Source organism: Somniosus microcephalus, chromosome 11, assembly GCF_052327205.1.
Source record: "Somniosus microcephalus isolate GS21.2 chromosome 11, FLI_Smic_1.0, whole genome shotgun sequence".
NCBI lineage: Eukaryota > Metazoa > Chordata > Chondrichthyes > Squaliformes > Somniosidae > Somniosus > Somniosus microcephalus.
Genome location: NC_140997.1, coordinates 215,676,702 through 215,701,507, shown reverse-complemented (window position 1 = coordinate 215,701,507; position 24,806 = coordinate 215,676,702). Strand labels below are relative to the sequence as shown.

The 24,806-nt window shown below is 49.3% G+C and overlaps 1 protein-coding gene across 3 annotated transcripts in view; it reads left to right on the top strand.

Annotated features, from left to right (window-relative positions):
- lhfpl4a (LHFPL tetraspan subfamily member 4a) overlaps window positions 1-24,806 on the top strand; it is a 185,115-nt gene that overhangs the window by 46,775 nt on the left and 113,534 nt on the right. The window contains exon 1 of one of the 3 annotated variants that reach the window (XM_086001940.1): window positions 20,111-22,720. The exons of the other annotated variants lie outside the window; for them this stretch is intronic. Within the exon in view, the coding sequence (XP_085858066.1) occupies window positions 22,681-22,720 (40 nt within the window). The 5' untranslated portion in view covers window positions 20,111-22,680. Of the gene's footprint in view, window positions 1-20,110; window positions 22,721-24,806 lie in introns of those variants that run through there. 3 annotated transcript variants of the gene reach the window in all.

The following is a 24,806-nucleotide window of genomic DNA, read 5'->3' as shown; positions in this document are numbered from 1 at the left end:
TTCTCCTCTCTCATAACATGATTTAAATAACCCGAATAGATTCTTTCAAAAAGGGGACAACACCTGGTAAAATTTAACTTGAACATACCACGGAACATTCAACATCACTTTCCCGTATTTTTTTCCAGCTTTAAACAATTTTTTGAATTTAAAAAAAATTATAATTTTTGTTTCACCGGGGGCCTAGAACTTGTTTGTTTTAGCCACCTTCCAGCGGCCATTGTAAATGTGCTGCGCCTCCACCTGTGTTGTTCCATAGTACGGCTGCCGCTCAGTCCCCGGAGATAGACTACACGCTTCTGGACCCTCACCCCTCTCTCTGCCCCTCTCTGTCCCTCTCTCTCACTGTCCCTCTCTCACCCCAGTCTCTCTCTCTCCCCCAGTCTCTCTCTCAATCTCTCTCTTCTCCCCCAGTCTCTCTCTCTCTCTTCCCCCCGTCTCTCTTTCTCTCTCTCCCCCAGTCTCTCTCTCGCCAGTCTCTCTCTCTCTCCCCACCACTCTCTCTCCCCCAGTCTCTCTCTCTCTCTCCCCTCTCTCTCCCTCTCTCTCTCCCCCGTCTCCCTCTTTCTCCCCCGTCTCCCTCTTTCTCCCCAGTCTCCCTCTCTCTCCCCCAGTCTCCCTCCCTCTCCCCTCCGTCTCCCTCTCTCTCCCCCAGTCTCTCTCTCTCTCTCTCTCCCCCCAGTCTCTCTCTCTCTCTCTCTCTCTCTCTCACCCCCAGTCTCTCTCTCTCCTCCCAGTCTCTCTCTCTCTCTCCCCAGTCTCTCTCTCTCTCTCCCCAGTCTCTCTCTCTCTCACCCCCAGTCTCTCTCTCTCTCCCCCCAGTCTCTCTCTCTCCCCCCAGTCTCTCTCTCCCCCCCCGTCTCTCTACCTCTCTCTCCCCCAGTCTCTCTCCCTCTCTCTCTCCCCCGTCTCTCTCTCTCCCCAGTCTCCCTCTCTCCCTCCCCAGTCTCTCTCTCCCCAGTCTCTCTCTCTTTCTCTCTCTCTCTCCCCCAGTCTCTCAATCTCCCCCTCTCCCTCTCTCTCTCCCCTAGTCTCTCTCTTTCTCCCCAGTCTCTCTCTCTCTCTCTTTCCCCAGTCTCTCTCCCTTTTTCCCCGTCTCTCTCTCTCTCCCTCTCTCTCTCTCTCCCCGTCTCTCTCTCTCTCTCCCTCTCTCTCTCTCTCTCCCAGTCTCTCTCTCTCTTTCCCCAGTCTCTCTCTCTTTCCCCAGTCTCTCTCTCTCTCTCTCCCCAGTTTCTCTCTCTCTCCCTCCCCAGTTTCTCTCTCCCTCCCCTTTCGATCCTCGATCTTCGTCCCACCAGCCACCACCAGATCCCCTGACCTCTGCGTGGAGCCGACGAAAGCGTGGTGCAACTGGACACTGCGCACGCGCGGCTCTGGTACGCTGCGAGCCAGCGCTGAAGGTGCAAAGGCAAAAAGTCCGAGCGCGAGGAATTCTTCCGCTGTCCAGCTGAAAGGTCAAAGTTGTAGGGAGAAAAACAACCCCCTCCCGGCGTTACACAGCAACCCATCAACCATCGGAACACACCCTTCAAGAGCTGCAATTGGAATCGGCTCTGAGGTCACAAGACTCACAAACCACTTTGTCTGGATGCCTGGGGTCACCGTGTATTGGGCCCCTCCCCCTGGGGTCACCGTGTATTGGGCCCCTCCCCCGGGGTCACTGTGTATTGGGCCCCTCCCCCTGGGGTCACCGTGTATTGGGCCCCTCCCCCGGGGTCAATGTGTATTGGGCCCCTCCCCCGGGGTCACTGTGTATTGGGCCCCTCCCCCCAGGGTCACCGTGTATTGGGCCCCTCCCCCGGGATCACCGTGCATTGGGCCCCTCCCCCCGGGGTCACTGTGTATTGGGCCCCTCCCCCGGGGTCACCGTGTATTGGGCCCCTCCCCCCGGGGTCACTGTGTATTGGGCTCCTACCCCGGGGTCAATGGGCCCCTCCCCCGGGGTCACCGTGTATTGGGCCCCTCCCCTGGGGTCAGTTTGTATTGGGCCCCTCCCCCGGGGTCACCGTGTATTGGGCCCCTCCCCCGGGGTCACTGTGTATTGGGCCCCTCCCCTGGGGTCACTGTGTATTGGGCCCCTCCCGCCGGGGTCAGTGTGTTGGGCCCCTCCCCTGGGGTCACCATGTATTGGGCCCCTCCCCCGGGTTCACTGTGTGTTGGGCCCCTCCCCCCGGGGTCACTGTGTATTGGGCCCCTCCCCCCAGGGTCACTGTGTATTGGGCCCCTCCCCCGGGGTCAGTGTATTGGGCCCCTCCTCCGGGGTCACTGTGAATTGGGCCCCCTCCCCCGGGGTCACTGTGTATTGGGCCCCTCCCCCGGGGTCACTGTATATTGGGCAACTCCCCCGGGGTCACTGTGTATTGGGCCCCTCCCCCCGGGGTCAGTGTGTATCGGGCCCCTTCCCCGGGGTCACTGTGTATCAGGCCCCTCCCTTGGGGGTCAATGGGCCCCTCCCCCGGGGTCACCGTGTATTGGGCCCCCTCCCCCGGGGTCACCGTGTATTGGGCCCCTCCCCCCGGGGGTCACTGTGTATCGGGCCCCTCCCCCGGGGTCACTGTGTATTGGGCCCCTCCCCCGGGGTCACTGTGTATTGGGCCCCTCCCCCGGGGTCACTGTGTATTGGGCCCCTCCCCCGGGGTCACTGTGTATTGGGCCCATCCCCCCGGGGTCATTGTGTATTGGGCCCCTCCCCGGGGGGTCAATGGGGCCCTCCCCCGGGGTCACTGTGTATTGGTCCCCTCCCCCGGGGTCACCGTGTATTGGGCCCCCTCCCCTGGGGTCACCGTGTATCGGGCCCGTCCCCCCGGGGTCACTGTGTATCGGGCCCCTCCCCCAGGGTCACTGTGTATTGGGCCCCTCCTCCGGGGTCACTGTGTATTGGGCCCCTCCCCCGGGGTCACTGTGTATTGGGCCCCTCCCCCGGGGTCACTGTGTATCGGGCCCCTCCCCTGGGGTCACTGTGTATTGGGCCCCTCCCCTCGGGGTCATTGTGTCTTGGGCCCCTCCCCGGGGGGTCAATGGGCCCCTCCCCAGGGGTCACTGTGTATTGGGCCCCTCCCCCGGGGTCACTGTGTATTGGGCACCTCCCCCGGGGTCACTGTGTATTGGGCCCCTCCCCCCGGGGTCACCGTGTATTGGGCCCCCTCCCCCGGGGTCACCGTGTATTGGGCCCCTCCCCCCGGGGTCAGTGTGTATTGGGCCCCTCCCCCGGGGTCACTGTGTATTGGGCCCCTCCCCTCGGGGTCACTGTGTATTGGCCCCCTACCCCAGGGTCACTGTGTATCAGGCCCCTCCCCCGGGGTCACTGTGTATTGGGCCCCTCCCCCCGGGTCACTGTGTGTTGGGCCCCTCCCCCCGGGATCACCGTGTATTGGGCCCCTCCCCCGGGGTCACCGTGTATTGGGCCCCTCCCCCCGGGGTCACTGTGTATTGGGCCCCTCCCCCGGGGCCACTGTGTATTGGGCCCCTCCCCCGAGGTCAGTGTGTTGGGTCCCTCCCCCGGGGTCACCGTGTATTGGGCCACTCCCCCCGGGGTCACCGTGTATTGGGCCCCTCCCCCGGGGTCACCGTGTATTGGGCCCCTCCCCCCGGGGTCACCGTGTATTGGGCCCCTCCCCCGGCGTCACCGTGTATTGGGCCCCTCCCCCCGGGGGTTACTCTGTATTGGGCCCCTCCCCCGGGGTCACAGTGTATTGGGCCCCTCCCCCGGGGTCAGTGTGTTGGGCCCCTCCCCCCGGGGTCACTGTGTATTGGGCCCCTCCCCCTGGGGGTCACTGTGTATTGGCCCCCTCCCCTGGGGTCACTGTGTATTGGGCCCCTCCCCCCGGGGTCACCGTGTATTGGGCCCCTCCCCCCGGGGTCACCGTGTATTGGGCCCCTCCCCCCGGGGTCACCGTGTATTGGGCCCCTCCCCCGGGGTCACCGTGTATTGGGCCCCTCCCCCCGGGGTCACCGTGTATTGGGCCCCTCCCCCGGGGTCACCGTGTATTGGGCCCCTCCCCCGGGGTCACCGTGTATTGGGCCCCTCCCCCCGGGGTCACCGTGTATTGGGCCCCTCCCCCGGGGTCACCGTGTATTGGGCCCCTCCCCCGGTGTCACCGTGTATTGGGCCCCTCCCCCCGGGGGTCACTGTGTATTGGGCCCCTCCCCCGGGGTCACTGTGTATCGAGCCCCTCCCCCGCTCCAGCTGCTGTCCAATTCTCTGCGCGGCCTTTCAGTTGAAGTGCGCCGGAGCTCGGGGGATCAGTGCGCGCGCGTGCAGCCGCGCCCCTTAGAGGGAAACAGGGGTAGCCACGTGAAGTAGGTTTTTTTTTTCTTGCACGAAACTTAACAAAGTAAATTAAAATTTGGTTGCTGGGGTGATGATGCACTCCAGTCCCTGCGGTGCCCACCGGTCGTGGAAGGCCTCGAGCGTGCCGGCAGACACCGCGCACTCCCACTCCAGAGCCACCCGGGCGTGAATGTGGCCGTGGAAGAGAGGCAGGCAGTCGGGCCGAACGACCCCCTCGACCGCCTGCTGCCTGGGCCAGTTAATGGCCACTTTGGCCAGGCCCAGGAGCAGTGTGAAGTAGGTTTTAGGAGTGATTTCCACAGGGTTAGAGCCTAGTGACTGAAAGAAGGGCCTCTGCTAGTGTTGCAGCGGAAACAGGAAATGAGCATTGGCACACCTTTACAATATAAAACATATACAAAAAAGACCTAATGGTCCATCCAGCCTGTCCCATATAATTGCGATGTCTTGTGCATCACAATACATACACTCTCCACCCCACCGCCCCTCCTGGGAGAGTAAAAAAAACACATTAAAAACACAGTACGATAGCAAAATACTGCAGATGCTGGAAATCCGAAATAACAACAGAAAATGCTGGAAAAACTCAGCAGGCCAGGCAACATCCATGGAGAGAAATTAGAGTCAATGTTTCGGGTCAAAACCCTTTATCAAGACTAAAGAGGCACAGGAAATGAAATAGATGCCCAGTTTGGGGGGGGGGAAATCTGGAAAATTCCTCTCCAACCCCCTTAGGCAATCAAAATTAGCCCAGGGGACCACGCCAGCACTGATTAATGTTACAAGATACCTATTCTGACTCGGTGATTTGTTATTCTTTTCATAGTTTGTCTGCATTCGGGCTGTGCCTTGTATATCTGTTTGTGATAAGTTAGCACTGCAGCGCATGCAAGGACTGACTGCTCAGTCTATCGGAACTGCAATGGGCTTCTGGAGAGAGACATGTACGCACACTGCTGACAACAGGATGGAGCACCAAGCACATCTGGAGACTTGCATAAGCATTCCTGCTCGCAGACTATTATGGCCCCCAGTGGCACGAAAAAGGAAGGATTGCACAGAACTAACAGCTTTCATGCATTATTCAACGATCCCCTTGTTTAATTGTGACGTTGCTGTAATTGCTCCATTGATATGTGGGACTCAGCAGTTTTTAGAGAGCCAGGTTTACCCACAGCTCTGCTCCAACAACTCCCGGAACCCCGCAGTAAAGCGAGGATCCACTGTCTTTCACAGGAGACCTCCCCAGCCTTACAGTAACAGTTACTTCACTTCGTTTACCATAGCAAAAATACTGCGGATGCTGGAAATCTGAAATAACAACAGAAAATGCTGGAAACACTCAGCAGGTCAGGCAGCATCCGTGGTGTTTGTTTGGTGGCCACTGCCTTTTTAATGATTTTTAAATTATTTTTTGCTTGGAATGCGGATGACGTGGGCAAGGCTGCATTTATTGCTCATCCCTTATTTTAACAGTGTATTCCCGAGGCTCCCAAGCAATGCTCTGGAAATTGTGGGCTTATTGCATGAGTGGTGAAGTTCAGAGCTGAAGCGCCACTGAAATGGGTATAATAGTGTTAAACAAGGGCGGGGGGGGATTTTCCCAGCCCCGGGGAGGCGGGTATGGAGGCGGGACTGCCGGGAAAATGGCAGAAACTGGGAGCGGGGACCGACCCCGCACCCAACCCGCCTCTGTGCCATCTTCCCGGGAGGCGGGTCCCTGAGTCACGCAGGGACGGGAAGGGGATTTGAGCCAATTAACTGCCTGTTAACAGGTAGTTAACAGACAGATTTGAGGCTTTTCCCCATTTTACGCCTGCAATTGCGGGCTTCCCGACGGCTGCGAACCTTGCCAGGGTCAGCGAGGCGAGCAGTGGGTCTGCGGGGGGTGAGAGGGGTCGAAATGTCAGCTGTAGAGGTGAGTGATGGGTGCAAGTGTGGAGAGGTAAGTATGAGAGGTGAGTGTAAAGTGTTGGAAAAAGTTTCCTTACCTTTGCTTCTTTCTGTGGGCTTCATCTCAACGGCAGAGATGACAGAATGGCTGCTGCATTCTCAGATGCAGTAGCCATCTGCTTTCTGCTGAGGAGAGAGGTCTTGGTGAGCCTGTGTGCAAGGGTTCACCTTAGAACAGAGATTGTCAGTGTTTGACAAAGCTGTCAAATGCTGACAATTCATCTGTCAAAATTTTTCGACAGATGAAGCGTCATACACTGATGTCATCTATCACCGGCTTTCCTTTAATTGGCCAGTAAGCCCGCAGGCCAATCAAGGGAAAATAGTGTTGGTTGGTCAGACGTCGCTGGCGGCGGGACTGAATCTCGGAAACCAGAAATCCCGCCTCCAGCACGTCTCCATTGAGAAAATCCAAGGAGTCACATTCAGCCCAGAATTGGCACAAGCTGGTGTGAATTGGCAGCAGACTTTATGACCTGAATTACCCCACAAAAACTCACCTTTCAATCCTTTATCATATGTTTGCCATCAATAGCTTTTTTTTTAAATCTAAATTTGTCAAAATTATAGTGGCTGCAGACACGCACACACCCTCAGGTGGGTTGAACTGCACACAGGCACAATATGAATACGTGTGGACATAGATTTGATTTAAAATGCAACTGTGCCACTGTCTGGCAGCATTGAATCCAGATGGGCAGGCAGCAAACATTTCAAAACAACAACAGAAAATGCTGGAAAAACTCAGCAGGCCAGGCGACATCCGTGGAGAGAAATTAAGAGTCGACGTTTCGGGTCGAAACCCTTCTTCAAAACTGGAAAGGAAATGAAATAGATCGAAGGCAGGGCTGGGGAGGGAACAAAAGAAGTAAAGAGACATTAAGAGGTATTCAAAACGAGACGAGATGGTAATAGGACAGTGGAGACAAAAGACGGCTCAGATTAAGTGTGAAATGTACTGGCAGGATGAGAGACAGCTGCCATGTAAAAAAAAAAGAGGAAGGGGGCGGGGGGGAGGGAAAACCCAAAACAAAGGGGTGGGGAAAAAATTTTAAAAAAATATAAGTAAAAATGTAATAGGGGCCGAGGTTATGACCTGAAATTGTTGAACTCGATATTGAGTCCGGAAGGCTGCAAAGTGCCTAATCGGAAGATGAGGTGCTGTTCCTCGAGTTTACGTTGAGCTTCCGTGGAACAATGCAAGAGGCCAAGGACAGTGAGGTCTGAGTGGGAATGGAGCGGTGAATTAAAATGACAGGTGACCAGAAGCTCGGGGTCACCCTTACGGACTGAACGGAGGTGTTCCGCAAAATGGTCACCCAATCTGCGTTTGGTCTCCCCAATGTAGAGGAGACCGCATCGTGAGCAGCGAATACAGTATACTAGATTGCAAGAAGTACAAGTAAATCGCTGTTTCACCTGGAAGGGGTGTTTGGGGCCCTGGACAGTGGGAAGGGGGGAGGTATAGGGGCAGGTGTTACATCTCCTGCGCTTGCACCTTCCCGTAACACCTGCCCCTATACCTCCCCCCTTCCCACTGTCCAGGGCCCCAAACACCCCTTCCAGGTGAAACAGCGATTTACTTGTACTTCCTGCAATCTAGTATACTGTACTCGCTGCTCACGATGCGGTCTCCTCTACATTGGGGAGGCCAAACGCAGATTGGGTGACCGCTTTGCGGAACACCTCCGTTCAGTCCGTAAGGGTGACCCCGAGTTTCCGGTCGCCTGTCATTTTAATTCACCGCTCCATTCCCACTCTGACCTCACCGTCCTTGGCCTCTTGCATTGTTCCACGGAAGCTCAACGTAAACTCGAGGAACAGCACCTCATCTTCCGATTAGGCACTTTACAGCCTTCCGGACTCAATATCGAGTTCAACAATTTCAGATCATAACCTCGGCCCCTATTACATTTTTACTTATATATTTTTTTTTCTCCCCCCCCCTTCCTCTTTTTTTTTTACATGGCAGCTGTCTCATTCTGCCAGTACATTTCACACCTAATCTAGAGCCGTCTTTTGTCTCTTTACTAGTCCTATCACCATCTCGTCTCGTTTTGAATACCTCTTAATGTCTATTCACTTCTTTTGTCCCCTCCCCAGCCCTCCTTTCGATCTATTTCATTTCCTTTCCAGTTTTGAAGAAGGGTTTCGACCCAAAACGTCGACTCTAATTTCTCTCCACGGATGTTGCCTGGCCTGCTGAGTTTTTCCAGCATTTCCGGTTGTTGTTTCGGATTTCCAGCATCTGCAGTATTTTGCTAGCAAACATTTCAAGCAAGATCTGGTTTGAATTATTTCAACAGGCCATTGAATCTCGATCTAAACAAGGGAATATGAATCTTTACTTTGAGAATTAGCTGCTGCTTATCCTTTAAACAGTTAAAAAAAAAGTTAATCACCCCCTCCCCACCCCCAGGTTTATTGCACATTTGTACTTGCAGGAGTCATTTCATTTTGAATATGTAGATGCACAGTTTCTGTATTGTAATGCAGATAAAGACCACACTGCATTGTTAGAAAGTGACATACTAATTTCAGACTGAATAAAGAATGAAGGCTTAAAACCACTCAAATATATTGCCGACTTTTCATCCCACCTTTTTTTTGAACAATCATCCCGATTCCTTAACATACACACTCAGTTTACTGGTACATTTTGTAATAAAGGATTCCGCAGCATCTGTGGAGAGAGAAACAGAGGTAACGTTTCAGGTCAATGACCTTTCTCCACTGATGCTGCCTGACCTGCTGAGTGCTTCCAGCATTTTCTGTTTTTATTTCAGATTTCCAGCATCCGCAGTATTTTGCTTTTGCCCATAAAAGGGTTAACTTGGCTAGGCTTTTTTCCTTTGGCACTTGGCTGAGTCTTGGGGGGGGAAAATTCAGTATCGCCCCGTTTGGGCGCCATTAGCGGCCGTGCACAAAATTTAGCGCCTGGCGCTAATTATCGCCTCCGACAGCAAACTTGGCTTTTATCGCTCCTGGAGGTGATTGGAGCGCTAAATCAGGCGCTTCACACCTGTCTTAAGGCGCAAAGGCCGAGGAGCGAGGCGCTACCTCAGAGCGCTGGCGAAGCAAGGAAGGGCAAATCAAAATAAACCTGCAAAGTGCTGCTCAGTACTCAAAACTCCTTCACACAGCGTTGAATCTCTCCAGAAGTCTCTCTCTCTCTCTCAGAATGCGTGGTGCAAAAATGTCACCGACAAAAAAAGGCAGGAAGCGGTCGCCTTTAAATAGCGCTCCCCCAGTCCCTTTCTGACAGCATAACGCTCCCCTCAACCTGTCGTTGCTAGCGGCAGGCGGTAAGACAGGGGGCGCCACTCAATATCCGGTCCAGGGCGCTAACGGGGCGTTGCGTGCTCGACTGACGTCACGATCTGCCGGTGCTGGAGATCGTGGCGGTAGTGTTTAGTGCCGCTGCAAAATGTCTAGTTAATTTTGCAAGCGGCGCAAACATCGCCGCGTCCGGGCGCTACTTGCTTTGCGCCCCAATTGGCGCCCTCTTATGGCGCTAACGGGAGGCGCAAACAACTGAATTTTTCCCCCCTTGATCTCTTAACACTTGCCTCAAAATTGCGAGTCTGATATTGTGCATGCCGCTCACGCCATCAGTCTCTGTCAGTCATGTGCTCCGAGATCGCTTCTCTGTAGCCTTGCCTCACGGAGCTGGCTCCATCTGACACAAACGATGGAATCGGATAAACTACAGGTTGTCGAAAGGATCTGTCTGTCACAGCCCTGGAAAGTAATATGTATGACTGCACTGCACAAAGAGGCCAGGCAGCAAAAACTTTGAGCAAGATTAGATTAATCATTTTGTGCCACAATACACCCGATTAAGCTGGCATCAATCATTCTTCAGATCTGGAAAAGTGCAAATTTGGAGACGAGACCTGACCTCTGACTACACTGTGTCATTTTATGTGGCCATATACCACTCTAATAAGGCTGCTAGGAGACCTGTTTCATCTACACATTTGCAGCACCTGCAGAATAGTGAGACCAACGTGTCATTCAATGAGAGCCCAAATTTCCTCATTGGTCTCCAACATGCTGGAGTTAATCTGTTAGATGCTGTAGTGGCTGTGATTGATTATACCTTTGGTGCACAGGACGGGATCTACAAGTTGTCCCTCCTTTTCTAATGAGGTATCATTCGGACTAATGGGACATAGAGCATGCTTTGACCTTGGAAGCTTTGCTTGAGAGATGACAGGGCTGCATTTGTGGCAACACTTACAGAGCAATAATATTTAAAGAAAAGACAATAGATAAATTAAATACAACAGAAATATAGCTCCAACTCCCCACAATGGAACATGTTATCCTTTAACCCAGTAAATACACAGCTGCTATGGTGGCTTAGTTGGTTAGTGCACTGTCCTGTATGGTACCAATCTGTGCAAATCTGGAGGATATCCTGTTTTATTCCCAGCTAATGCTGCGTTGGTTGATCTCTCCTGGGACAATGGGCTGTAGTCCTTCTGGTCGCTGTCAAGTGAGTCCGGCTGGAAAGTGTGCATATGTGGTGGTTGGCTGAGGACAAGATCAGGCTCATCTGTGGTGCCTCCCACAGTTCAATACCCGGCTGCAAATACTCACTGTCTAGGCTAATGTATGAAGAAAAGGGGGTGGGGGGAGGGGGTGCCCGATATCTGTAAATCCATACCCCAGCAACAGTCAATATTTTCAGGAGAGGAAAGAAAAAAGAAAAAGACTTGCATTTGTATAGCGCCTTTCACGACCACTAGATGTCCCAAAGCGCTTTGCAGCCATTGAAGTACTTTTTGAAGTGTAGTCACTGTTGTAATGTAGGAAACGCGGCAGCCAATTTGCACACAGCAAGCTCCCACAAACAGCAATGTGATAATGACCAGATAATCTGATTCAGTGATGTTGATTATGGGATAAATATTGGCCCCAGGAGACCGGGGATAACTGTCCTGCTCTTCTTCAAGGTAGTGCCATGGGATCTTTTGCATCCACCCGAGAGAGCAGACGGAGCCTCCGTTTAACATCTCATCTGAAAGGTGGAACCTCCGACAGTGCAACACTCCCTCGGCGCTGCTCTGGAGTGTCAGCGTAGATTTTGTGCTCAAGTCTCTGGAGTGGGGCTTGAACCCACAACCTTCTGACTCAGAAGCGAGAATGCTACCCACTGAGCCACAGCTGAGAGGGGGAGAATTGGGGAATAAAATCCACTTTCTGTAAGTGATATGCTTATTTCCTACACTGCCTTCATGTTATATTTTTCCAGCATACTATTTCTGTCACAACCCCTGTCACATTTTTCTCTCATGCTTACTTCCCACTCCATCTTCAAAGCAGTTGGTGCTGTGGCCCATAGTGCCACCTATCTGAGGTCTGTGAAAATGGAGCTGATCACCCAACACTCCCCACATAACTGCTCCCTGCTCCACCCTGGCACCACCCCCACTGCTCTCATCCCGAGGTGGCCTCTCTCCCTCCCCACATGCCAATGCACCCCACCTTGACAGCCCATCTATTGTCCCATCTGATCCGGTCACCCGAACCTTCTCCTGGATACTCTACATCGAGGAAATCCCAAAAGCCATGTTCCGATCCTATCCACTGGCTTTAATTTGTTTAGGTGAAGTTTCGCCATGATAGTAAAAGCGCAGTAAGTACCAAAACTGCTCAAAGCCAATTCCCAGTCATTGCTGGGAACATGGCTTTTGGAATCTCCTGGGTTTGGGAGAGGAATTCCCAAAAGAGCTTCTTGGCACTGAGCAGGGGAAGCCTCTGTTACATAAAGCATATGCTGTGTTTTTGCTGTAATTGCCGATAGCATAACCAGTCTGCAGTTTACACAACAGAGGCTTTCCCTTAACTAAAACTGATAGGGGGAGGAAAACAAATTAAAGCTTAGAGCCCTCTTGCTCTTTCACGTCCTCCCCATACCACTCTATTCTCACCTGCTGCAGTAGCCCTTGCCTTCCTCCCCTTGCCACTCCCTCCTGCTGTCTCTCACCACTCCTGCATTAAGGACCTATGCCTGCTTGCTGCTTCCTCCTGCCGACCCACCCTCAAGGAGACCCCTTTCGTACCTTGCGGACTATGACCTAGGAGCCAGCTTTAAATTATTTATAGCATTTACCGTGGCCACAGCCACGAACATGACAAGAGACTGAGGGAGAGGAGGCCATTATAAGGCCTCTCCATTCCACGGCGGGGGTGGGGGCAAAATCGGCCAGAGATGCCATGCGGTGGGCGAGGAAGGAGCGGCTGGCAGCGGTTCCAGTTGGGGCGATGAGGCAGTGGTAGGCCTCATCGACCAAATGTTTCCTCATTCTCCTACCTGACCCCATCCAGAATCGGGCAGGATTGCGGAGGAAGATCCTGGTCTACGTGTTAACTGCACAAATGAATAATAATCAAGGCCACTGCTTTACAGTTTCCAGGAAAACATGGCAATTATCACATAATTTGAACCCAAGAACACCACTGACACTCCCGTAATGCTGTATAATAAAATGCAATTTGACTTATTCAATCAAAGTAATCAGTGTCCCTGATAATATTACTAGGAACTAGTGTTTAGAAGAATGAGAGGGGAGCTCATTGAATCGTGTAAAATTCTGACAGGGCTAGGCAGACTGGATGCAGGGAGGATGTTTCCCCTGGCTGGGGGGTCTAGAACGAGGAGTCACAGTTTCAGGGTACGGGGTAGGACATTTAGGACTGAGATGAGGAGAAATTTCTTCACTCAGAGGGTGGTAAACCTGTGGAATTCTCTACCACAGAAGGCTGTGGAGGCCAAGTCACTGGATATATTTAAGAAGGAGATAGACAGATTTCTGGACACAAAAGGCATCAAGGGTCTTATGTTCATTAATAACTAGACATTCTTATTATGAACACAGCTAGCTTTTGCTAGACACTTTTATTGAGCACATGTGGACTAGGTACAGTATCTGTAGAGGCATCCATCTTGACTGCTGCCTTGTGGGTAGCCTAGTGCCTCATGGGTAATGTAGTCTTAATATACATACAGCTGGGTAGTGTAGTCTTATATACATGCAGCTATATACAGCTCTACGGCTCCACCTAGTGTCCACTATAGAATGACATGTTATTGATCATTACAAAGGGGTATGGGAAGAGATAGGTATGGTATTGAGATAGAGGATCAGCCATGGTTATATTGAATGGCAGAGCAGGCTCGAAGGGCCGAATAGCCTACTCCTATTTTTCTATGTTTCTATTACATAGGATTCCATCGAATATACGGCACAGAAACAGGCCACTCGGCTCAACCAGTCCATGCCGGCGTTTATGCTCCACTCGAGCCTCCCCCTGTCTTTCCTCATCTAAATCTATCAGTATAACCCTCTATTCCCTTATCCCTCATCTGCTTAACTAGCCTCCCCTTAAATGCATCTATACTATTCACTTCAACCACTCCCTGTGGTAGCGAGTTCCACATTCTCTCCACTCTTTGGGTAAAGACGTTTCTTCTCAATTCCCTATTTTATTTCTTGATGACTATCTCATATTGATGGCCTCTAATTTTACTCTTCCCCCACAAGTGGAAACATTCTCTCTGTATCCACTCTATCAAAACCTTTCATGATTTTAAAGACCTCTATTAGGTCACCCCTCAGCCTTCTCTTTTCAAGAGAAAGGAGACCCAGCCTGTTCATCCTTTCCTGATAGGTATACCCTCGCATTTCTGGTATCATCCTTGTAAATCTTTTTTGCACCCTCTCCAGTGCCTCTATATCCTTTTTATAATACGGGGACCAGAATATGTTGTACATTATTATATAGCATAAAACAGCACATCCCATGTCTCACTGTGAACGACACCATGGAGGATCTGCTAATGTATAAAATTGCATAGAAACAGGCCATTTGTTCCAGGAACCTATATTTTCCTATGAATATTGCCCAATTTTCAGGCATTATTCCCATGGACAGGGCAGGATCTGGGTAGTGACCTTTTGCACCAGATCCATCCCACTTTAGCCCCACTCAAATTTCCACAGCGCTTTCTTGTAGACTGGTGAAGTGCCCACCCTAAAATAGGAGGATGTTTTGAAATGAGGTGATAATGACAAGGTGGTGTTAGCCATCCCAATTTCTGACATTATCAACTCATTTACATTCAGCAGTAAATGCGCTCGTATACAAAGAGTGTCCAGGGCTGCTGGGCACTGGGGGGAAATCAGAAGTGAAATGAAAGAGCGAAACACAGAGATTTGAAAGGTTTGAAGAATTCCTATGTGCCCACTGACTTTGGAAATGTTCTTTGTTTGCTCCTGTCAACTACTTTACCATCTTCCTTTCTGAAATTTGCTGTGGGAGAGCTTTCCCCTGCCCCCCACCTCTTCAGACAGGGGCATCCCCATTGGCAATTTCTCTCTATCTTGGCTTTGTGGAAGTGGAGTAGGAACAGAGGGAGGCCAGGCTGGTGAAGTTGTACTGGAGAAGCATGCCACTTACCTGCCAGTACTCCCGACCTGAGGATACAGGCAGAGGTGCTCCTGGCTTCATTTGCCCACGGAACACCAACACTCATGCCACTCTGACACTGGAGACCTTCTCTTGACTACCATAGCTGACCATTGCATGAACAGCCCTGCATACATCTTCCTCTCTGCTTCTCGCCACATCCATGAGATCATCTGCAGAACCTTCCCGTTGCATATATTCTATTCATGCCACCTCATCAAGCCAATTCCACAACAACAACAACTTGTATTTATATAGCGCCTTTTAATGTAGTAAAACGTCCCAAGGCGCTTCACAGGAGTATTAGATGACGAAAAACTTGCCATGAACATTGCCTGCATGCTCAACATCTTTCGTGCAACCATAATTTTAATCAAAACCCATAGGGGGAAAAATTGGGTGCCCCGAAAAAGTTAGCGCCCCTCCGCCGGAAATTCAGTCGTAGCGCCCCAAACTGGAGGTGGGGCACTACTGGAAGCACTCAGCCTCCTTCTTGGGGCGCTACTTCTGAGGTTTGAGGCACTACGTGCAACAACGCCACGCGCGTCGGCACGTAGCGCCGCGTCATTGCAGACCTCCTCCCCTGATTAAAGGGGAGGGCCTCGGGGCCCTGCTGGACCACCGGGGAGCGGGGTGCCGTGGAAACAGCCCAGCACTCAAGAGGAGCGCCGGGCTGAGCAATTGTGGCCGGCACCCCGAATAAAAAAGGGAAAGGGGGGCAGGTGCTGGCAGTCAGCCAAAATAAAAATGGCCGCCCGACACCTGCCCTTTAAGTAGCGCCGCCGCTGCAAAAATGCCCCCTGATCCTGTCGAACATATCGACCGGTGATAGGTCAGGGGGCGCGAGCAAAGTTTGCAGCTGGGGCGCGAGTGGGGCACTGCGCATGGCGATGATGTCATCGCTGGAGGCGCAGCGTCACGGTGCGCTACCGGCTACCGCCGCTGCTAACCTCCCGTTGAACTTCACAGGAGGCGTTAGCGGCAACGCGCCTGGGCGCTAGGGGATTTGCGCCCCGTTAGCAGGGTGCTAACGAGAGGCGCAAATCAACCCAATTTTTCCCCCATAGTGTGCCTATTTGCCTAACGCTTCTTACTATTGTGTTTCCCCTTGGTTGCCAGTATGTGAAGAATGAACTTTTACTCCTAATTTAGGGATCCTCTGAGGGTCCATCAAAGTGCACAAAGTGGCTGGCTGCAGTGTGTGAATATAAGTCTCTTGGGACTGAGGTGGTCCTCGTCTCACGGCAGCTGAATCATGACATGGACCTGCTTCAGGTTGCACTGCTTTGTCTGCTGGATGGGCAAGCTCTCCTTGCCTCCTTTCTATCACAAAATACAGGCACATGAGGGGGCTGTCGGGAGGGCATGCATGTGTCGTTCTCCTGAGAGACAGAATTATCTAAGCACATTCCTTTCATGCTGCTCATACCAGGCACTGGCCACTGATCTGTGGGAAAGCAGACCTAATGGTGCCAGTGAAGAACAGTGTGGTTCTTGTTTGTATCCCAGCCCCAATCATTTGGAGGCCAAAAAAATACTGCCTTCACCAACCTGGCATCCCGGATCTCTATGGCCGCAGTCTGGGCATCCATGCAGGAAGCACATTAGCACCTCTACCTTGATCTGTCACTCACTCCAGAGTGGGCTGCAGTACTGAGAAGGCATCCATCAGATGGGTTTCATGTAAGATGGGTTTCCTTTTTTTAATTTTTGCTTCCAAAATGTAATACTTCATATTTTTCTACCTTGAAGTGCGTCTGCTTATCCTACTGGGTTATGCCTCTGGCATTCTGTCACAATCCTCATCACAATAATTAGTTACATTTCTTGTGAGAGTTTGAAATATTAGATACCGTACCACCGGTATGGTAATCATTCCAGGAATGCAGTTCAATCCTGCACATAATTAGGAACCTGTCTTCGTCTTTGGGGAAGGAAGGGAGGAAGAAGGGAAGTAAATATTAGGACACACTTCTTTGCTATGCTTTCATTAGATACATTTGTTGATTCACAGACATAAGACCTCACTATGATGTGCATCCTCATTTTCCACCTGGCAAAGAGCCACAAATTATCAAACAAGAACATGCACACCAAAAAATATATATGTGTTGGTACGTCTAGTGCACACTTTATCACATTTCTGGAGTTGCTCCTCATATGAACACTTTTTGCTGGTTAATTGACTCAAATTTCATATTTGGAGACCACCAACAAATCAGAACTGAGAGATAGAAATTGTACAAATCAAACATGAAGGAAGCAAGTTGATAAATATGCAATGAAGAGCTTCTTAGAACAATCTTTTCAGTGCTATCTTGCTTCCTTCACTAAGCTGAGCACTTATGACTGGAAATAAGGTTTGCAACATAATAAAACACATAAAACATCAAAAACAAGACAAAACACGAACACTTCAGGTGTTCCTGAGGTCATTTATCTGAAAAAAAATTAATATAATCAAGTGGTTGTTTACAGCATGTTGTATGTTTGACAAATGAAACTTTAAGCAATGCCACATCTTTATATTACTTATGCTTGATTTGTTTAATGTATTCTAAATGGTTACAACAGCTGCCTTTATTTTGTTCATTTATATGAAAATAGGGATTGTTCCTATAAACAGACTTATTTATTTAATTGTGATATCTATTTATCTAAATGTAATTGTTAAGGAAAAACATTTATTTTACAAGAACATAGGAACAGGAGTAGGCCATTCAGCCCCTCGAGCCTGACCCACCATTCAATGAGTTCCTGGCTGATCTGTATCCTAACTCCATCCACTGGACTGACCTAGGCTAAGTGAGTACGAGTGGACTGTGTGCTGACGCAGGACTGTGAGCAGGCTGTTGCTGGATTGCGGCCTCAAACTAGGTCCTGCATTGGTAGATTGAATGAATGGCTCAGAGGATTGCCGATGTGCCAAAGGTTCCCAAGTAGAAGTCAATGGGGAATTACAGAATATAGAGCTCCAATTGGGAGAGTTTGCAATAAATTATGGATCTGTACGGGGTTGTGAGTTTGTTTCCAGCATCCTCATTCATGCACAGGCAAACCCAAAATGAAATAGGGATCCATTGCCCGTCCAATTGAGCCATGGCAATTATATTTTGAAACGCTGGCCCAGATTTTGCGGTGGTAATGACGGTGAAACTGTCAGCATTTGGCGTCACTACCCCTCTGAAACTGGCAGCTACTTCAGGATCTAGCGCATGCGCAGATAAACGCGGAAATGCGGAAGTTGCGGTCGGTCATTCCCTGCTCCGCCATAAGTCATGCTGTGGAACTCCCCAGAGCTGGCAATCAATTGAAATCACACTGAAGGACAAAAACTTCCCCTACTAAGCTGGATTATCGCTGATAAACAACCCCCCCCCCACCCCTTCAAAAAAAAAATTAAGCCTTGTTGAAAGAGGTGTAACAGGGTTTTTAAAGGCGTATTGACTTCTGGCCCTGAAAACTAATTTTATATTTGTGGAATGTCAAATTTTTCCATTAATATGATTAAGAAATGCATGCGTTTTAAAATAATATATTTTTTAATGATACAAATATGTACTGATAGCTTAAGGGTAGAAATCACAGCATTCCTGTTAATCTGATTCTATAGCTGTACCCAATAGCTAATATTCTTCAGAAGATCACTGACGAGGTCTGGACTTGTGATATTTAAGCCAAATTGTGTGTAACATTCCCCCCACTTTCCATCTGGACCTATTGCCCAGGGCAGGATTTCTGTGTAAGACTATGCACCAATCGAATTACAAATTAAGCAAACTGACAATTCCAAAAATCAGGCATTTATCAGATTTGCAAACCAGTGGACTCTACTGTCAAAATGTTAACATTTAGACTACATAGCTCTGAAGTGCATCTCGGGTAGTCAAAGGGTTACTGAGATAATCGTCAGTGTTCAGTCAACATGTTTTTCTGTTGATGTTGGAAGCAGAGGCACCTCTCTGTGATTCTGGATATTGTTTGTAACTGAGAATCTCTTGTAGGTTGCTGGAGGTCAACTGTATCCTTTCTAATACAGGATCCAGAGGGAGGCAGTGGATTCTTATACAGCATAAGTTGGGAACACCGCCACCTCCAAGTTCCCCTTCAAGCCACACACCATCCTGACTTGGAAATGCATCGCCGTTCCTTTGCTGGGTCAAAACCCTGGAACTCCATGCCTAACAGCACCGTGGGAGTACCTTCACCACATGCACTGCAATGGTTCAAGAAGGCAGCTCACCACCACCTTCTCAAGGGCAGTTAGGGATGGGCAATAAATGCTGGCCTTGCCAGCGACGCCCTCATCCTTTGAATGAATAAATTAGTAGAGCTGGAAAAGAGAGGAGAAAAGCGACTCAGGAGGCACAACTGTCTGACAATAATGTAATAATGCTTCAGTTTGTGCTGTGTTGATCAGGCAAGGGTTATCTGTACCGGGATAGTAGAAAACTCCCATTTTTTAGCATCCAGTGTCAGCTTCAAGCATTCCCTGGTCTGATATAGCATGCTAAGATGCAGAGTAAAGTTCCCTTTACTCTGTGCCAATAATATATCTTAATCCCTAATTTCAGAAGTGATCCATTCAACTGCATCAGTAAGACTTTTTTTCACCTCCTATACCAGTCAGCCATTGGGCTCCCTGTCAATAATTCAGCACAGATTAACTGTCTAACTCAACTTTATTTTATGGACCTGTACCCACTAGAAACTGGGTTGAGACTGCCAAATTCATATTATTTAGGAAATGCATCCAACAGAAGAGACTTTCAACCCATTGGTCTGGGTTGCATGTGGGCCTAAGTCCATGAAGTGAAAGAACATTGTGCTGACCCAGTGCTCGTAAAAATGATCTGATCAGGAATGTGTCCTCAATTAAGGTGAGGTTTGAGTTTGATTTCAATCTGCCAATTCTTCTGGAAAATGACTACCTCTGAAACATATTCTCAGATGTGTCCAGTGTAAATATATCCTACATTTAGGAAAATACTGACATTTTACAATTCAACTACAACTCCATTAGCAATTTTAAACCAAGTTCCAGGTTACTTTACTGGAAGGCTGCTAAATCTAACCAGGCCCTATCAGCTTCCTCCCAATCATCAGTAAAGTAATGAAAGGCGTCATCAGTAGTGCCATGGAGCGACACGCATTCACCAATAACCTGCCCACTGTCACTCAGTTTGGATGCCACCAGAATCACACAATTCCAGCCTTTATTACAGCTTTGATCTACTCATGGATGCAAGTACTGCATGCCACAGGGGAGATGAGAGTCACTGCACTCGACATCAAGGCAGCATTCAATCAAGTATGACACCAAGGAAATCTAGCAAAACTGAGGTCATGGGGGGTGGGGGGGGGCAGGGGGGCGGTTAAAAGGAAATGCTCCAGTGGCTGAAGGCATACTTGACACAAAGGAAGATGTTTGTCAGAGGCTAATCATCAGAGCCCTAGGACATCACTGCAAGAATTCCTCAGGGAAGCATCCTCGGGGCAACGATCTTCATCTACTTCCTCAATGACCTTGCCTTTGTCATAAGGTCAGAAGTGGGGCTCTTCACTGATGATTCTACAGTGTTCAGCTCCATTCACAATTCCTCCAATAAAGAAGCAGCCAATACCACCTTACAGCAAGACATGGACAACATCTAAGCTTGGGCTGGCAAACAGGAGAAAACACTTGCACCACATAAGTGCCAGGTAATGACCACCTCAAACAGCAGAAAGTCCAGATATCTCTCCCTTACCATTAAAAGCATGACCATTGTTGAGTCCTTCACCATCAGCATCTTGGGTGCCATCACCAACCAGAAGCAGCTCACTAAAGTTACTTTGACAGAATCTCTCTCGCCTGTGACTTCTACCACTGAGAGAGACAAGAACAGCAATGTCATGAAAACACAATCTCCTGAAAATTCCCCTCCAAGTCACACACCATTCTGAATTGGACATATATTGCCGCTAGGTTAATTTGCTGGAATTCCCAACACCACTGTATGAATAGCATCACCACAAGGAGAAGGCCCACCACCATCTTCTCAGAGTAACTAGGGATGGAGAATAAATGCGGCCATGTTTCTGTCACTCACATCCTGACAATAATTGTTTTAAAAAGTGTATGTTCCATTTTTTGGAGAAGGGACAACTCTATTAATGCAATTTTTATTTGGCAGGCCAACACTCTGTCCACCATCTAATAGGATGCAGGTTCCAATCTGTCAAAAGAACAACCTTCAGTTAAAGCTACAGGGCACCACTGTTATTCGCTTGTCGCCACAGGCCTGGGTGATGGAGTTAGCTGGATTGGCTGAATGACTTTTCTTGCCTCAAATTTAAAATTCTCTAAATCCCTCCATGGCATCAACCCTCCCTATCAATGAATCCTCTTCTCAGGAGCAACTGCTGGTGGCAGAGGAAGAGGAAGAGGAACGTGCAGTCCCAAGGGCCCTCTTGTGTCGTACCCTACCTGAAGACCCTTAGAATTTAGATTTCATGGTCCTGCTTTTAATAGATGGTTGCTTTCTGAGCATCAAGCCTTGGGGTGGGCTTTGGAGAGCTCGGCCAAACAAGTGTGCTGTAAATCCTAGCTCAGGTGGAGGTGTCCACTACCCACGTACGCTGCACCATGAGAGATGGCCTTGGAACACTGCAGTCCAACATGGAGCATGTGGCAGCTCCATGGATATCAGCAGTGGTGCCCCCATGTCAGAGGCCCTAAACAGAATTAGGGCTTCAGAGAGCTCAGTTGTGTGATTAGGTCACACTGATCAGCAGCCTTGGTGAGGTAGTGCTCAGCAGCAGGGGCATGGCTAGAATGGCCATAGATGAGGGTGCTGTCTCTTGGGATGGGAACACATTCAGACCCTCCCACCAGTCTCACCTGATGCCTACACAGATGCCATAAAGCACATAGGCCCAGACTACCCATGCAGTAGCGGAAGTGTTATAGCCTGCAGCGCGTCTACCTCAGAACTTAGCTACTCTGAGGCAAGAACTGCCTCAGTCCAATACATTCACACACAGAAACCAGTCGCCTCACATACTTCTGCCATTGAACCAGCACATAGGTGAAGCACCAGAGAACGCCATTCACACATTATCATCAAAAATAAACACCATGGTAGAAAAATGTGGGCACACACACAATATTTGAGGATTAAAATATGTTTGTGCTCAAGTTGTTTGTGCACAGTGTTGTTGGCAAGGTTTGGGAGATGGTTTCATGAGGTTGCATGAATAGCAGGTTGTTTGAGTCTTGCTGAAACAGGAAGGCATTGATTGTTGCTGAAGGGCATGGGAAAAATGTAGATGGAATTGCTAATGTGGTGGGCACATTTTGAGGTTAATAGAAGGTCTCCTGGATGAGAGCTGTATGACTCAACTGCTGTCAAAGGGTCTTTTCCATTGGCTCTTCGTGTTGCTGCAACTTTTCTTGATAGCCTCCAAGTTGCACCTGGATGTCTGGGGACTTCCTTCCTCTCCAGCCTTGATGATGAAGCCTCCTCACAGGGCATAGCTGTGCAGCATGCAGCAGAGAGCAACAATTTTACGAATTCCTGCTGGGCTGTATTAAAAGATGCCTCAGATTGATCCAGCCAACTGAGGCACAGAGGTATCATAAGTCATGACTTCAGTGGATAGCCTTCATCCCCAGAAAAATAGGAACTGCTAGATAAGAACAGACCAAGATCCATCTAGCTCACCGTCTACCATCCTTGAAGTCACATGATACAATGATAATGGGGTTATTGACTAATCATAGCAATCAGTCTCTATCAATTAGTCAACAGCAGACCCAGACATGAGGCGAGGAAACTCCCAGTGATGGAAAGCTTTGAGAACCATAGGTCCAAAGTCAGCTGTTCCTCTCAAGCATGCTACACTTACCATATATAAGGGAACCACCCTGACACTTGCTTTGTAGAGTCAAGTATTGGTGGGACTGTGGACTGTTGATGTTCGTGATGGTCCACGTGACAGCTTGTAAGGATTCTGGTATGTAAACATTAAGTGTGTCACAGCCAGGTGGGGGTTTGTCTGCAGGTCTGCTTGCAGCATAATTCTGGGATGCTTCTCTGCCTGAATCAAAGCCTCTGCAGGTACCTTTCCTTTGAACAGGTGTGCACCTCTGCCTGTATATTCTGGTGTGAGGGTTACCACTGGGTTGGGCACCAATCACACCATGTGCAGCCTGAACTCTGTTGTTCCTCCCCTTCAAAGAGCAGAGATATAAAGGGGCAAGCCATTGTGGCAATATGGCAGCAGGAATAGGAAAAATGCACCATAGAAACAGCCACTAGGCTCTTCCAACACATCAGTGGCAACTGGAAAAAGGAAAGGAAAATTCAGCAATGACCTGAACATGTTGCAATCTGTTAAATAGATTTCCTTTTTGGAGCTCAGTACATAGCAGCACCGAACATCCAGTTTATCTGGGCAGGCGAAAGAGTCAGTGTAAAGTGGGTGGGAAATTACAGGAATATGGTGTAATCACGTCATGACGCACTAATTTACATGCAACCCCAGTCACAAATTGGTATGTGTTTCCTGCACCACTTCAAAACCTGATTGGTGAATTGCAATGGAGAAATAATGGGCGGAGATCTTGTGTGACAAATTTCCGCCCAATTTCCTGTTTAGGAATACCCACTTCCTGCCTTAGAAAACAGAGGGGTGAATGTTCGCTTTCACTGGCGGGCGGTAGCCGATCGCTCGCTCGTTTTACACCCCGCCCGATTTTCGTTACCATTTGACTGTAAAAGCTTCAATAGATATGTGAAGAGAAAAAGATTGGTGGAGTCAAGCGTAGGTCCCTTGCAGTCAGAATCAGGGGAATTTATAATGGGAGCAAAGAATTGCTCGAGGAGCCGAATGGCCTACTCCTGCTCCTATCTTCTATGTTTCTATGTCTAAGTCAATGGAAACACAAAATTGAGCGGGACGTAAAACGGGCGAGCAATCTGCTGCCGCCCGTGTTCCACCCGGAGGTTAAAAGTGCAAATTTGCCTCTAAGTGCACTGGTGGCAAAACAGTTCTTGGCCCCCCCAACAGGATTTTCCTGCGCTTGGATCTGTATCGGTTTTTCCAACTGGAGCAGAATTTTTTTTTTTGCCGTGGGCTGCAGCTGTTACTTTGCCTGGATGGCGTGTTATGTTTTATTGATGAGGTGGGCAAGGAGTAGCTGATTCTAATTCTGCACAGGCATCGTGACGCACATGCCCTCCAAGGTTGCAGCTCATGCACAATAACCACAGTCACAATAAACACGCACAAAGCAGCTCCCAGATGGAAGCCGCACACAGCTGAAAGAAAGCAGCCTCCTGAGGCAAGCGAGAGGGGAATGAATTCTAGCTCCTCAGTTTGGCCGTTGCCATAGTAACCAACAAAAAAAATTAGTATGTGAGGTGTGTTTTTGTTTGTTGAACATCTATCTGCGTAGTGTTAATTACCTAATGCTAACTGTCCAGGAAGGAATTCTTGATAATATGCTCTGTGCTGTTAGTGGCTGGCATTTGTCCACGTACTTAGTCAGTGCAGTGTGCATCACACTGGGGCTAACATCAATTCTGTAAGATCCAGAGATGCCGTTTTTTTTAAATGTAAGGCAGCTGGAGGGAGGGGCTACACTGTCAGTTCACGTTCTGATTCTCATTTTAAATAAAAAGCAGTCCACTTTTGCCTAAGGCAAGTCAGTGTAGACCGCTTAAGAATTTTTGTTGACATGACTTCTGAATCCACGAAATCTTCCGGCGAAGGGGTGAAACCTAAGCCCTGCTTAGAGTAATGGTGTCCGTATAAAATTAAAACCTATTTTACACAAGAGATTTATGCCGGGGTCAATCACAATTAATGGCTTGTACGATAGCAAGTAATGGCTTCCCCACTTTGGTCTGTTCTGCTCCAATAATTTGGAAAGTTGTGTCATAATCAAATCTAAACCCATCTGTGCTGGGCTCAGGTGGGATCAATATACGGATATTCATGCTTATAGTAGAGAATACAGATTGAAGGATTTAATATTAAATGTAAGGCTCAGTTTGAATTACCTTTACGTATATCTCAGAAATAAAAATAACCTTTG